The 14373-nt window shown below is 42.6% G+C and overlaps 1 protein-coding gene across 2 annotated transcripts in view; it reads right to left on the reverse strand.

Moving 5' to 3' along the window:
• The window catches only part of LOC126427173 (uncharacterized), a 161515-nt gene that overhangs the window by 133335 nt on the left and 13807 nt on the right, over positions 1 to 14373 (reverse strand). For both annotated transcript variants that reach the window (XM_050089400.1, XM_050089399.1), the window contains exon 3: positions 8860 to 8922. In XM_050089400.1, the coding sequence (XP_049945357.1) occupies positions 8860 to 8922 (63 nt within the window). The remainder of the gene's footprint in view (positions 1 to 8859; positions 8923 to 14373) is intronic.

Consider the following 14373-nt stretch of genomic DNA (forward strand, 5'->3'; position numbering starts at 1 on the left):
GAAACCCAGTTCTAAGCAAAGAAGGGAAAGCAGAAAGGTGGAAGGAGTATATAGAGGGTCTATACAAGGGCCATGTACTTGCGGACAATATTATGGAAATGGAAGAGGATGTAGATGAAATGGGAGATATGGCACCCAGAGTAGACAACATATCATTAGAACTACTGACAGCCTTGGGAGAGCCAGTCCGGACAAAACTCTACCATCTGGTGAGCAAGATGTCTGAGACAGGTGAAATTCCCTCAGACTTCAAGAAGAATATAATAATTCCAATCCCAAAGAAAGCAGGTGTTGACAGATGTGAAAATTACCTATCAGTTTAATAAGTCACAGCTGCAAAATACTAATGCGAATTCTTTACAGACGAATGGAAAAACTGATAGAAGCCGACCTCGGGGAAGATCAGTTTGGATTCCGTAGAAATGTTGGAACACGTGAGGCAATACTGACCCTACGACTTATCTTAGAAGAAAGGTTAAGGAATGGCAAACCTACATTTCTAGCATTTGTAGACTTAGAGAAAGCTTTTGACAATGTTGATTGGAATACTCTCTTTCAAATTCTGAAGGTGGCAGGGGTAAAATACAGGGAGCGAAAGGCTGTTTACAATTTGTACAGAAACCAAATGGCAGTTATAAGAGTCGAGGGGTATGAAAGGGAAGCAGTGGTTGGGAAGGGAGTGAGACAGGGTTGTAGCCTCTCCCCGATGTTATTCAATCTGTATATTGAGCAAGCAATAAAGGAAACAAAAGAAAAGTTTGGAGTAGGTATTAAAATCCATGGAGAAGAAGTAAAAACTTTGAGGTTCGCCGATGACATTGTAATTCTGTCAGAGACAGCAAAGGAGTTGGAAGAGCAGTTGAACGGAATGGACAGTGTCTTGAAAGGAGGGTATAAGATGAACATCAACAAAAGCAAAATGAGGATAATGGAATGTAGTCGAATTAAGTCAGGTGATGCTGAGGGAATTAGATTAGGAAATGAGACACTTAAAGCAGTAAAGGCGTTTTGCTATTTGGGGAGCGAAATAACTGATGATGGTTGAAGTAGAGAGGATATAAAATGTAGACTGGCAATGGCAAGGAAAGCGTTTCTGAAGAAGAGAAATTTGTTAACATTGAGTATAGATTTAAATGTCAGGAAATCGTTTCTGAAAGTATTTGTATGGAGTGTAGCCATGTATGGAAGTGAAATGTGGACCACAAATAGTTTAGAGAAAATGAGGATAGAAGCTTTCGAAATGTGGTGCTACAGAAAAATGCTGAAGATTAGATGGGTAGATCACATAACTAATGAAGAGGTATTGAATAGAATTGGGGAGAAGAAGAGCTTGTGGCACAACTTGACTAGAAGAAGGGATCGGTTGGTAGGACATGTTCCGAGACATCGAGGGATCACCAATTTAGTATTGGAGGGCAGCGTGGAAGGTAAAAATCATAGAGGGAGACCAAGACATGAATACACTAAGCAGATTCAGAAGGATGTAGGCTGCAGTAGGTACTGGGAGATGAAGAAGCTTGCACAGGATAGAGTAGCATGGAGAGCTGCATCAAACCAGTCTCAGGACTGAAGACCACAACACAACTCAACTACTCTGCAAACATCCAAGTACATTCTGACAAATGTGGAGTGCACTCTTAGTAAGACCAGTAACTGCACAGTGAGTATTTGACAACTGTGGTAACTTCTAGAATCCACCATCTAACTGAAGCTTACCAGCAGTGACACACATTTAGAAACAAATATTCAGAAATTTTGTGTAAGTGACATGAGACAACATCTGGATATAGCGTAAGTGTTATAATAACTGCTTTTCATTTTTCACATGCTCCAGACATTAAGTATAATTAATAATAGCATTATGCTGCATAAAGATTCTGCAACATTCTACTGTGTAATAAAAATCACTTTCAAAATAGTCATTTTAATTTTTCACTTTGTAAAAGGTACTGCAATTAAAACCAATTAGGGTTATGTTCATTTCAATGCAAAATTCCACCCATGTAAGCCTTTGATATTCACAACGGTAACAGTTTCAATCCCTTTGGTCCCTTAATGACCTGTATTCGTCATTTAATAAACTTGTCAGGATCCATTGTACGCAACAGGCAGACTGCACGACTGTTTCTAAAACCCCATCAGGATGGTATCTGCCTGTCTGTCGCGTGTATATGCATATAGTAGTACTAGTGCTGACTTGCTTTCAGTTTGAGCACTTCCAATGTTATGCTCATTTCAAACTGACAATTTCAAATGTAACTTGAGGTGACAGAGCTGTAAGACAACACTTTCAGTCTGAGTGCTACATTAATTACTGAGTTGTGCTCTATCCGCTGGTCAAGCTGACCTGTATTTAAACCGAATGGATGGCAGTGACAATGAAAATATGTCCGACTGGTGGAAGCCTTACTGTAGTCTTTTTCCCAAGGTAGGTATTTTAGTGAAAATATTATCTTATATTCCAGCCTCAACTGCAGCAACTGAAAGCAGTTTCAATGAGGCGTCTTGGACAGACTAAGTGAACTTCACCTGAAATGATTCCATATCATCACAATTTATTGTAAATACTATTCTAACACAGAACAATTAGGGCACTTTTTTTTATTTGTAATTTCTTAAGCGATAAAACTAGCATGTGTAAATTTGTATCAATAAAGCAACTGGTGTTATGAAAACTTGCAATATATTTTTGCATTCAGATACAGATCATCATCATGAAAGTTGATAGTTACCTAGCGTTCTGCAGATCTTCACTATTTCCAAATCTTTGTTGTCATTCAAAGGAACCTTTTCTCTCCAGGGATCATAATAATGTTGCAATTAGTGGCTACTATGCACTTCAGTGTAGATGGATACATAGCTCAAACTTTAGTGGGAATCAGTGAGATGTCATGCATAATGAGGACAATGAGCAGGGGCACTACATCAGTTGTGTGTGAATTTGTTGAGAACTGGGGTCTGACATACGCATGCTAGGGTAGTCCATGCAGTTGAGATGACCATTGTCTCTGGACGGTGTAGTGGTCAGTGTATCTGCCTTGTGAGTACGAGACCTGGGTTCAAATCATGGCCTGGCACAAATTTTCAACTGTCCTCAATGATGCAAATCAATGTCCATTGGCAGCTAATATCTTTAAGGCCCCCCAGAAAGATAAATCTTCCAATTAAAATAGCACAAACTGTGTTTTCTCAGAAAGTATTTGAGCAAGGAAGATGAAATTTTTATAGATTATTTATTGGAGTATTGGCCACAACTTAACACAGGGATTTTTAGGAATTTGAATTCAGTTGTTAGAGATTAATTTTTTCTATTTTAATGAAAATTCACTACTTTGTGCCATTTTTTATTTATAAAGTCAAGAATATACAGGTTTTTGGAAAAAGGTCGAGTGAAATTATGCAGAAGGTACTGTGTAACATTTCCTGAAAATGTGAAGCAAATTGGTTATGAAGATCCTGAGAAAACATGTTATTTGTATGAAAAAATAAAACTTTTGCAAATCGAGTGACAAAGTTTGGACTGCCTTTTTAGTGCATTCCAGATTCATACAATGAATTATCTTCATCTTCTGTTAACTTCTCCTCCAGCTTCGTCTTTCTCCTCCTCCTGTTTACTCTGGCTTGTATTTCTAGGCTATTTATAGCCCTATAATAGCCCAAAGATGTTCATGGCTAAAGCAGACATCATTCTTGCCACATTGAAACCTATCTTCATCCCCATATTCTGAAATACTTCGCACCTTACAATGTTGCCATGACAAAGTAGCAACCAAAGTGAAGTGATTTGATTCCAACAAACACATTCTTGGGGATTCTTGACCATATAACATTATTTACACTTTCACTGGGGTTTTGAGTTTTTTCCATGAAGACACTTTTTCAAAAGTTCAGGTGCTGCTAAGTCTCTGAAAATAGGTTTCATCACATCCATTACTGCATAGGGCAGGGTATGTTTATGAGTGTACAGTTCACCAGTTAGCAATCCCTTGGTTTACTTACAACTGTTTTCTCGTTTAGGACACAAGTAATGGGGGGGACTTTCATCAGTTGAAAACTACAAAAATAAAGAACCCAAACAGCCTTCTTCATTTCATTTACACTGTGTGTGTGTGTTTTGACAAATAGCCATTCCATAATAGTTCTGTATTTTATCAATTGCATTGTCAGTTAACCTTCCCTTCCCACCCAACCCTTTAACATCACTGAGTTTCTTTCTTTTTTTGTACAAAGTTTTCGGTCACCGAAGTCCTGATCCCATTTGTTTCTGTATTTGTCCAATACACTCAAATTTCTGCGCAACATCACCATCATAGGGCTTCAGTTCTTCAACATGTCTGAAACTGTCACCAGGGTAATCCACATGTCACACTTTATCACAAACAACAAAATGTTAAAATATACTTGTAACACCAGCCATTTCCATTCCTCCACTACTGCCACTACAGTTAGCTGTGCAATTATTTTCATGTGTACCTATATTTTTTATGAACACCTACAATATATAGATGTTACTGCTACATCTAAAGCTTTTCCTGTATACGTACTGGTGGCAGATACTACACCCAGAAGAGATGTGTATCTCCCTTTATGCCAGGTACCATCAAATGCTGCAGTGAAGTCTCTATTACAACCATGTTCTATTACTGTCTCTTCCACAGCTTTCTTCACAGATTCTATATAGACATCTTCTGCTTTAGGCCCTATAAATATATTATTGTTCATAATTTTGGCTGGGGGATTTGGATGATTCATCATGCCACAGAAAACTGCACCTGCAGAAGCACTCTTACCAACTATATGCAAGGCGTAAATGAAACTTACGTTGTGTTCATAGATTTTGCTACCATTTTCTTCATTTGGTATTACTGGAACGCTGTTCCAAAAGAGGGTCATGTGTGAACATTTACCACACACCAGTTCCATTTCACTGGAAAGTCCTACACGATTTTTTGTAGAAAGTTCGAGACTGACTGCGCTACACTGAATACACTTACACAATACACAAAATTTCTGTTGAGAACTGACACATCAAATATTTCATTCACATCTGGTTTGCCCATAAAAAATTCATACTTTTCACTAACTGAACCAAGCTTCCTCTGCAAAGTACTTTCCTTCTCACTTTCATTGCAATGGGCAGGTGTACCAGCAAGGTTAGGTTCACACACTTGGTTATCATCTTTATTGTTTACAGTAGTAACATCTACCTTTCGCTTTCCTACATTTCTCTTTTTCTTAAAAGCCTTCAGAGGATTTCTAGCCACTTTACATTTACCCATAATTATCCTTTAATAAAGCACATGCCATTGGTGGTAACAAGCCCCTCAAAAACTAGTGAAACTAAGCTTCTCAGATTCAATAATATGTTTGTGTTGCAAACATATCACTATACTTCAAATATTTTTTACCACACGTAACTACAGAGTTATGGAAACATTTATTTTGATTCCATGTGTGTTTGTTGTGACTGTTTGGCATTTCTTTATTACACAAGAAAGTATTTGTTTAGTTTGCCTGTGGTAATGGTGGGTGCTTTAAACCTATTTATTTGCATCATTCGGTTCTAATATACCTTACAGCTTGCATGTAATTTAAGGCATAAGGTAACAAGCAACTACATAGTACATATGTTGAGTCATTGAAAGGCACATCAACAATACTGAGTACTTTGCTACATTTCCCACAGACACTATTTCAGAACTAGGACCTGGTTTCTCATGGGCTGACCACATTGTGCCAGCACTGTGAATAAGCATAGTAAACAATTCCCCATCAATGGTTATGGGACCCAGTTCTATTCTTGCAGAAGAATTGATTTTTTTCGAAAAGGCCATCATACAGAATTACAAAATCATTCGACAAGTTTTTTTTTTTTTTTAATCTACTAGATACGTCTGTAGTTTTGTACAAATTTCCTTTGGCTTTTCCTACAAACTGGAATGACGTTAGCCTCCTTCTATAACAAGACAAACCACTATCCAATAAATTAACGATTCTAGTGTCAGAGAGGGGTCAGTTCAAAACATTTTTTACTGAATCTGGTAGCTATGTTTTTGCATCAAGTGGCCTCCCCTTTGTTCAGCATCTATGGTGAGTATCCCATATGGAATCTAAAATTATGTAGCTATTTATTCTAGTTTCTTTTTCAAATATTATGTGTCCAATGCTACTACCACCTAATGAGAGTAACTCTGGGCCTTATTGCTAAATGCTTCGGCACTTTTCTAGTAGTAAGTGGCTCAATGGGTAAGTGCAAGGCTTCAAATCTGAAGATCTTTATTCATTAAACTATAAGTACCTTGTAATTGGCTGCATAAATCAGTTCACAGGTAGAAAGAGAACAATGTCATACCACAGACAGTAGGATTGTCCACAGTAGAGAACTGTAGTGTTGAAAACCTGCAGATTGTTGACAGCTTTACCTGTTTTATGTTTACTTTTTCTGACATTTCACAACATCTATTCACCTCAGTGACAAAAGCAGATGACCGATCCTTGGCTCTGTCGCATACCCCTGTTAACTACTTATTAGCCTTACAAAAGAGCTTTACAAATCTAAAACATATGAGAATGCACCCACATGGAATCTGCAACATGATTAGCTTTCTGTACACCACATCAGCAAACAGCAACAGAGAAGATAAGAGCAGTCTTATAAAACATCTCTGAGGCACTTTCAATGAGACCCTTGTCTCTGATGAACACTCACTGTTGAGGCCAAAGTAATGGCCTCTGTTACTTGAGATTTCTGTGTGCCATCACATTCCATGCACTCGTACCTCATTTAACAGTATGGAGTAGGCACCGTGTCAATTTCTTGCTGGAAATCTAGGGATATCAAATTACCTGTTGCCCAACATCCATGCTTTGCAGGATATAAAATGACAGAAGGTCAAGGTGAGTATTGCACAAGTGAGGCTTCCAAAATCTAGGCTGATTTACAGACAGAAACTTTTGTGTCTCTAAGAAATTTATTCTATTCTAACTGAGTATATGTTCAGGAACTCTGGAGCAAATGACTGTTAAGGATATTGGTATGTCATTTCGCAAGTACATTCTTCTACCATCCCTATATAAGGAAGTCACCTGCACCTTTTCCCAGCCACTTTGGACTTTGCACTAGGCAAGATATTTGTATTAAATGCAAACTAAGTTCAGAGCCAATGCTGTAGAGTGCTCTCTGGAAAACTGATTTGTTATTCCATTCGGACATGGCAACAATTTTGTTATCAATTATTCCAGCTGCTTCTCTACACCTGGGGCTCACTGCTACGTCCCCAATACAGGAGTCTGTGTGACAGTCTAACAACAGTACATTTGTATGATCCTGTGCGAAATTTAAAACTTCAGTTTTCTCGTTGCTGTAGTCCAAAGCCACACCAGACAGGTCAATGACTGACTGGATACAAGCCTTCAACTAACTTAGTGATTTTATGTAGAACCAGAAATGTCTTGTGTTCTCAGCAAAATCTGTTGCTGAAGTATGATTGTGGCAATTGTATGCTTCATGCATAGACTTTACAGACACATCAGTTTCCACTAACTTCTGCCTGTCTTCACTATGCATACTTTATTTCACCAGGAGTACAGCAGTCTGCTTCGTCAGCATTTACCAAATTTTGTTATTAAATCACAGTGGATATTTCCTGTCTGTACTCCAGTTACCTTTGCCTTTTGAGAGCAAGGGCTCTACCATCTGAGCTACCCAAGCATGACTCATGCCCCGTCCTCACAGCTTCACTTCTGCCAATACCTCGTCTTCTACCTTCCAAACTTTACAGAAGCTCTCCTGCAAACCTTGCAGAACTAGCACTCCTGAAAGAAAGGATATTGTGGAGACATGGCTTAGCCACAGCCTGGGGGTTGTTTCCAGAATGAGAAGCTGTGAGGACGGGGTGTGAGTTGTGCTTGGGTAGCTCAGATGGTAGAGCACTTGCCCATGAAAGGCAAAGGTCATGAGTTTGAGTCTCGGTCCGGCACACGGTTTGAATCTGCCAGGAAGTTTCATATCAGCACACACTCTGCTGTAGAGTGAAAATCTCATTCTAAAGTCCATTCAATGTTTGCCAATATTCCTCATGTACATCATGTTGGAAGTAAATGACTTCCACTCGTTGTCTAAGTGGGATGTTAACAACTGTTTATCTGCTCTTTCTAGCAAAGCTATTCTCCTAGCCTTCTTAAAGGATTCATTAACTGTGGTAACCATCATCAGTGTGCTGACATCTTCACTTATGCATCTCTGTACTGATACTGTCTATAAAGAAAAGCCTGTTCCTAGCAACAAAGTCTAAAATATTTCAAATGTGTATGGGCTATCAAACTGGCTGCTCAGGAGTGTTGTCAGAAAACTGTTCAAATGTACATCACAAGACTGCCTGTCCACACTAGCTGCTTAGTCTCTACTCAGTAGGTTAAGATCACCCGTTATTTCTGCACTGAGCGTAGTTTTTTTTAATGATTCTGTAACTGTCACAGGAGTATTGCATGGTGAAAAAAGCATCCCATTTATGAGTTCACATAGACAAATTATGGTTTGAGTCTTGCACTTGGCACCAATTTTAGTCACTTCATCAACACAATCTCATCTAATTCTTATTTATGCTTATAATGTAAAGAAGCAATTCTACAAACATATGTGCCATACTGCTTCACCTGCTCAAAGATAATTGCTTAAATCCATATAGCATAAAGTGCAAAAAAATATTGTATTTTGCATACTGTGAGTCCACCGTGTTTACCCTAAAGCAAAAACATGACTGCTATTGTGAGTACACACACATTTGTCAGTCATCTCATTATTTTCACCACAACTCAGCAATGCTTAATTCCATGCAGTCACATAAATTCTAAAATTACCTCTTTATTCGCACCAACCTCCAACTCCTCTTTTACATTCATGCTGGATGGGTAAACCTGATCCTGTGGTAACAATAACAAACTGTAATGAGTGCATTTAAGCAGTCACAATCCCCACACATTATATAAATGTATCATATATATTAAGTTCAGCCATGGTACTTCTTAACAATTAATTAGTACTGGGTGGTTATAATTAAACTTTCCCTATTTAACACATTATAACATGGCATCTAATTTCTGTACATGTACCAAACTTTGTAGTGTTAATGTCGAAAGTATGGGGTGCATGATTTCCATGCATCACAGTGCCACTGTCCAGATCCAACTAAGGCCACCAGGTGGTGTGATCAGTCATCGTGATTCTTCGTCTCTCACACCTGACCAATCGACGTGCACTTGTTGATGTGTCAACATGAGCTTGGACAAAAGGAGCAGTACATTATTGGTGAAGCTGTATTATCAAAACAACTGTAACTCTGAAGTTGCACTTCGAGGACATTGCCAGCAAAAAGGATACGAAAGGGTCCTCTTTTTCCACCTGCTGTGTGGAGCATGCACTAGTAGTAGTTCAAATCAACTAGAAAAATGGGCATCACTCCAGGAAGAGGCTGATGACCAGTTGCACCACAGCACTGTGTGTGCTGTGTCACGACAGTTGGACATCCCATGGTTCACTGTACTGAAGGTGCTTTAAACCATTCTCAAATGGTATCCATGCAAGACCCCTATCATACAGCAGCTTGCACCACAGGACACACAATGCCATATTGACTTCACTCTCCACTTTCTCAAAAGCATTGAAGTTGATGAGGGCTGGCTCTGGACCATCGTATGAACAGATGAAACTTATTTTTCTCTGACAGGTGATGTGAACATACATGACTGCTGATTGCGGGGATCTTCACCTCCAATCACTGTGCATGAAGCTCCTTTGTATGGTGAACATATTACCATATGGTGTGACTTCACGGCTACAGTCATCATTGGCCCATTCTTTTTTAAAAAGATTGGCGCCCACAGAGCAAAGATGTGCAGTGTCACTGGCCAAAACTACTGTGATATGCTTTGCCAGCATGTCATACCCAACCTAGAGGAGAGATGCATTGAACTCAACAGTTTTCATGCAACATGGGTACCCACCGAACATTACTCGTTTAGTTCATCTGCTTCTCCTAAACACATTTGGAAACAATTGCACTATCAGTTGACTGTTTCAAATGCTTCACCAGCATGATCACCTGATAACTTTCCCTGTGATTTCTGGTCATGGGGCTACCTGAAGGACAGAGTGTGCCAGGGGCACATACACACATGTGCTGATCTGAAGCCCAGCATATCAAGAGAGGTAGCTAGCATACCTATGGACATGCTTCATTCGGCTGTGTAGAATGCAATCCTGCACTTTCAGACTCTTCTGGACACTGATGGGTGCCATACTGAGCCCCTTTTGTAGTAGTAGTAGTGCCCATATGTAATGGTATGATGTTCCGTAGCAGCCCATCAAAAGTGCTTCAACTGAATTGATTCTGCATTATTTCTCTTCCCTTTGTCCTTGACATTAATGCAACCAAGTTTGGTACTTGAATGGTAATTAAATTCCATGTCATAATATGTTAAATATGGAAAGTTTAATTATAAGCACTCCATAGATCTGCCAAAGTGTTCCCTCCTGAGTGCAAAAAATTGTACGACTCATTAATGACAACACATCTGAAAATTCATTATGATCTTGCATTTCAGCCCTCTCCCTCTGCTATTATTATCAATCACATTTTCTAGTTTCATAATCTCCACATGTAAATAGTGGTAGCATAATCAAATAAAATAATAAAGCTAAAATCTGAAATATTAAAATCAATGGTGTTCATATCAAGTAAGAGAATACAATGTACACTACTGACTACTTTTAAGATCTGAATCATGGTATGTCTAGAACAGTTAAATCGAAACCATTTTCTTCACTGAACATTTATTTCTGATAACAAACAATTAATGCACACACAAATATTTAACACTTATTTACTCAGCACTCCTATTACTTTTCTAACATAAAAAAATTCCATGTTAAACCACCCATCACACTAGCTGTAACTCCACTCCAAACATAATACAAAGAACTCCACACTCCTCTTTTTCCAGACATGTCCAAAAATTTAGAAAGCACAGCAAAAACAATGAAGCCTTCAGGCCAGGGAATTACAATTCCCACTAACTGATGATGTTAATGATTCACTATGCCACCATGCACCACTATTACAGTGTCATTATGAAAATCATCCATTACTCACACATTCCCTTTTATTAGGTGACACACTACTATTATTTATTTTCTAAAGAGCATCAATCAAATCAACTTAATGCAGAAAGTCAGGCTCCCTGCATCAAGAAACTGTATCTGTTAATAAAAGCAGGATATACTACTAGCAGGAAAAAATGAAATATTACTTGGGTAACAACTCAAATGTGCCAAAATATTAGGCCCCACACATATTATGAGGGTACTAACCTATTGTATTTCCAGAAACACCTAATACAAACCTTAAGACACAATTAAGTTCTCATTTTACATACTCTTTACACACATTCGTGTCAATAGCCTGTAGGAAAATAATAAACTCTTATGTCTTGGTCTATATGAGGTGGCGGGGGGGGGGGGGACAGACGGTGGGGGTGGGGGGACAGACGGTGGGGGTGGGGGGACAGACGGGGGGGGGGACAGACGGGGGGGGGGGTGACAGACGGGGGGGGGCAGACGGGGGGGGGGGCAGACGGGGGGGGCAGACGGGGGGGGGGCAGACGGGGGGGGGGACAGACGGGGGGGGGACAGACGGGGGGGGGGACAGACGGGGGGGACAGGCGGGGGGGGGAGGACAGGTGGGGGGGGAGGACAGGCGGGGGGGGAGGACAGGCGGGGGGGGAGGACAGGCGGGGGGGGAGGACAGGCGGGGGGGAGGACAGGCGGGGGGGAGGACAGGCGGGGGGGGAGGACAGGCGGGGGGGGGACAGGCGGGGGGGGGGACAGGCGGGGGGGACAGGCGGGGGGGGACAGGCGGGGGGGGACAGGCGGGGGGGGACAGGCGGGGGGGGACAGGCGGGGGGGGACAGGCGGGGGGGGACAGGCGGGGGGGGGACAGGCCGGGGGGGACAGGCGGGGGGGGACAGGCGGGGGGGGGGACAGGCGGGGGGGGGACAGGCGGGGGGGGGACAGGCGGGGGGGGACAGGCGGGGGGGGGACAGGCGGGGGGGACAGGCGGGGGGGCGGACAGGCGGGGGGGGGGGACAGGCGGGGGGGGGACAGGCGGGGGGGGACAGGCGGGGGGGGACAGGCGGGGGGGGGACAGGCGGGGGGGGACAGGCGGGGGGGGACAGGCGGGGGGGGGACAGGCGGGGGGGGGGGACAGGCGGGGGGGGGGACAGGCGGGGGGGGGGACAGGCGGGGGGGGGGACAGGCGGGGGGGGGACAGGCGGGGGGGGGGGACAGACGGGGGGGGACAGACGGGGGGGGGACAGACGGGGGGGGGACAGACGGGGGGGGACAGATGGGGTCCCAGACTGAGCAGACATGAAGAGAGGTACAACCGCAACCATCCTGCCCTGCTCCACTAGAAATGCGAAACATTTTATCTGGAAATAAAAACCACTTTCATGGGGGAAACAGGACCAGTTCAACCAAGCATGAATTGTCTGGTAAAATTAAAATTAAGTAAGTATCTGGAAGACGGTACTTACCACAAAAGGCCAAACAATTGGGACATCCCACCAATATGTGGGATACCATCAGTTTAGCTCCAGAACCACATTGTGAGGGTGATTTGTTTCACAGAAGCAAACAATGGGTGAGCCTGGTATCACCAATGCATAAACGGCATGAAACAGTGGACTCCTTCCCAGAAGAGCAGAAGGAAGAGTGCCAAACTGCAGTAGACCACTGATTGTGCAGAGTTTACTAGAGGGAGCAGAAGTGCACCAGATGTCATTCCACTTTTGGGCAGAGAGAGATTTGACATAGATCCACAGATCTGCAGCTGGAGTCACAAAAGGGAATGAGGCGTAAATGCTTCTCTAGCCAAACAGTCAGCCACTTCATTCCCTTGGGACGCCCACATGACTTGGGACCCAGAGAAAGACATCTGAACAGATGGCATGGCCACGAACATAGGAAAGGCAATAGGTAGCAGAGACCAAAGGGTGATGGGTATAGCATCAGTTGATAACTTGCAGGTTGCTCACATTGAGTTGGCACAAATTAAAACACTGTGGACGAAGGCCTCATAAACAACATGCTCTGAACGGCTAGAAGCTCTGCTGTGAAGACACTACATGATCCTGAAAATAAATGAGACATGAAAGTGTATCCCAACTTACCTATCGTCTTAGAGCCATCAGTGTAGAAAATGGTGGCACCCTGAAACTCTGCAAGGTCAGCAGATACAAGACGTCAGAAAACCATAGGTATGACAGAGACCTTATGACCCTGGAATAGGTAGGTCCTAATCCACGGTTTTGGCTCCATCCAAGGGGGGAAGGGGTGTGGGAGGAAATGCATGGGGCACAAATGAGGTGTAGGGCGCAGATGAGGTGTAGGGCGCAGATGAGGTGTAGGGCGCAGATGAGGTGTAGGGCGCAGATGAGGTGTAGGGCGCAGCTGGCATTGAGCCTGAATTGTGAGCACTATCAGCTACCTGCCCTGCAGTATCATAAGTAATCTGGCGAAAGGGTTTCTGTGAGGTGTCATGTAACATGTGAACAAGGGTCATATGGTGTGCAGATGAAATGTGCTGTGTTCGTGGCACCACCATCGGGTGCTTGGTTTGTTGGCAATTGATACTGGTGCCACTCGTGAGCCTGCTGGAGTCTGGCAGGTACACAAAGGATGTGTTGCTGCTGTTGTCTGCTACTATTCGTAAGCACTTGTCTTGCCTTGGTGAATGATGCCTTGGGGAATACCAACCTGGTGGCCACAGATGTGTTCCATGGTGGTATTGCCCAGGTGAGTGGCCACATATTACATAAAACAAAAAATGTAAATAACCTTAAAATTCACTTCACACACAAAGAATCATTTTGTTTATTTGCATGAAGACATGTTTCTACCCATGGTCTAGGGGTAGCGTCTTTGATTCATAATCAAAACGTCTTCGGTCCCGAGTTCGATCCCCGCCACTGCCTAAATTTTGATAAATAATCAGCATTGGCGGCCGAAGACTTCCGGCATAAGAAGTCAGCTCCATTCTGCCAACGGCCTTCTCAAAGAGGGCAGAGGAGCGGACAGAGGTTCAGGGCACTCTCTTGTCCTAGGGGTGGGAAATTGCCCCTAAAGGCGGAAGAATCAGCAATGATCAACGACATGAGGATACAGAAGGCAATGGAAACCACTGCATTAAAGACACGTAACGTGTATCCACAGGACATGTGGCCTGTAATTGAAGAAGTGTCATGATGATCTCTCCATTGGCAAAAGATTCTGGAATAGCCCCCCATTCGGATCTCTGGGAGGGGACTGCCAAGGGG

The sequence above is a fragment of the Schistocerca serialis genome, chromosome 11, assembly GCF_023864345.2.
Source record: "Schistocerca serialis cubense isolate TAMUIC-IGC-003099 chromosome 11, iqSchSeri2.2, whole genome shotgun sequence".
Taxonomy (NCBI): Eukaryota; Metazoa; Arthropoda; class Insecta; order Orthoptera; family Acrididae; genus Schistocerca; species Schistocerca serialis.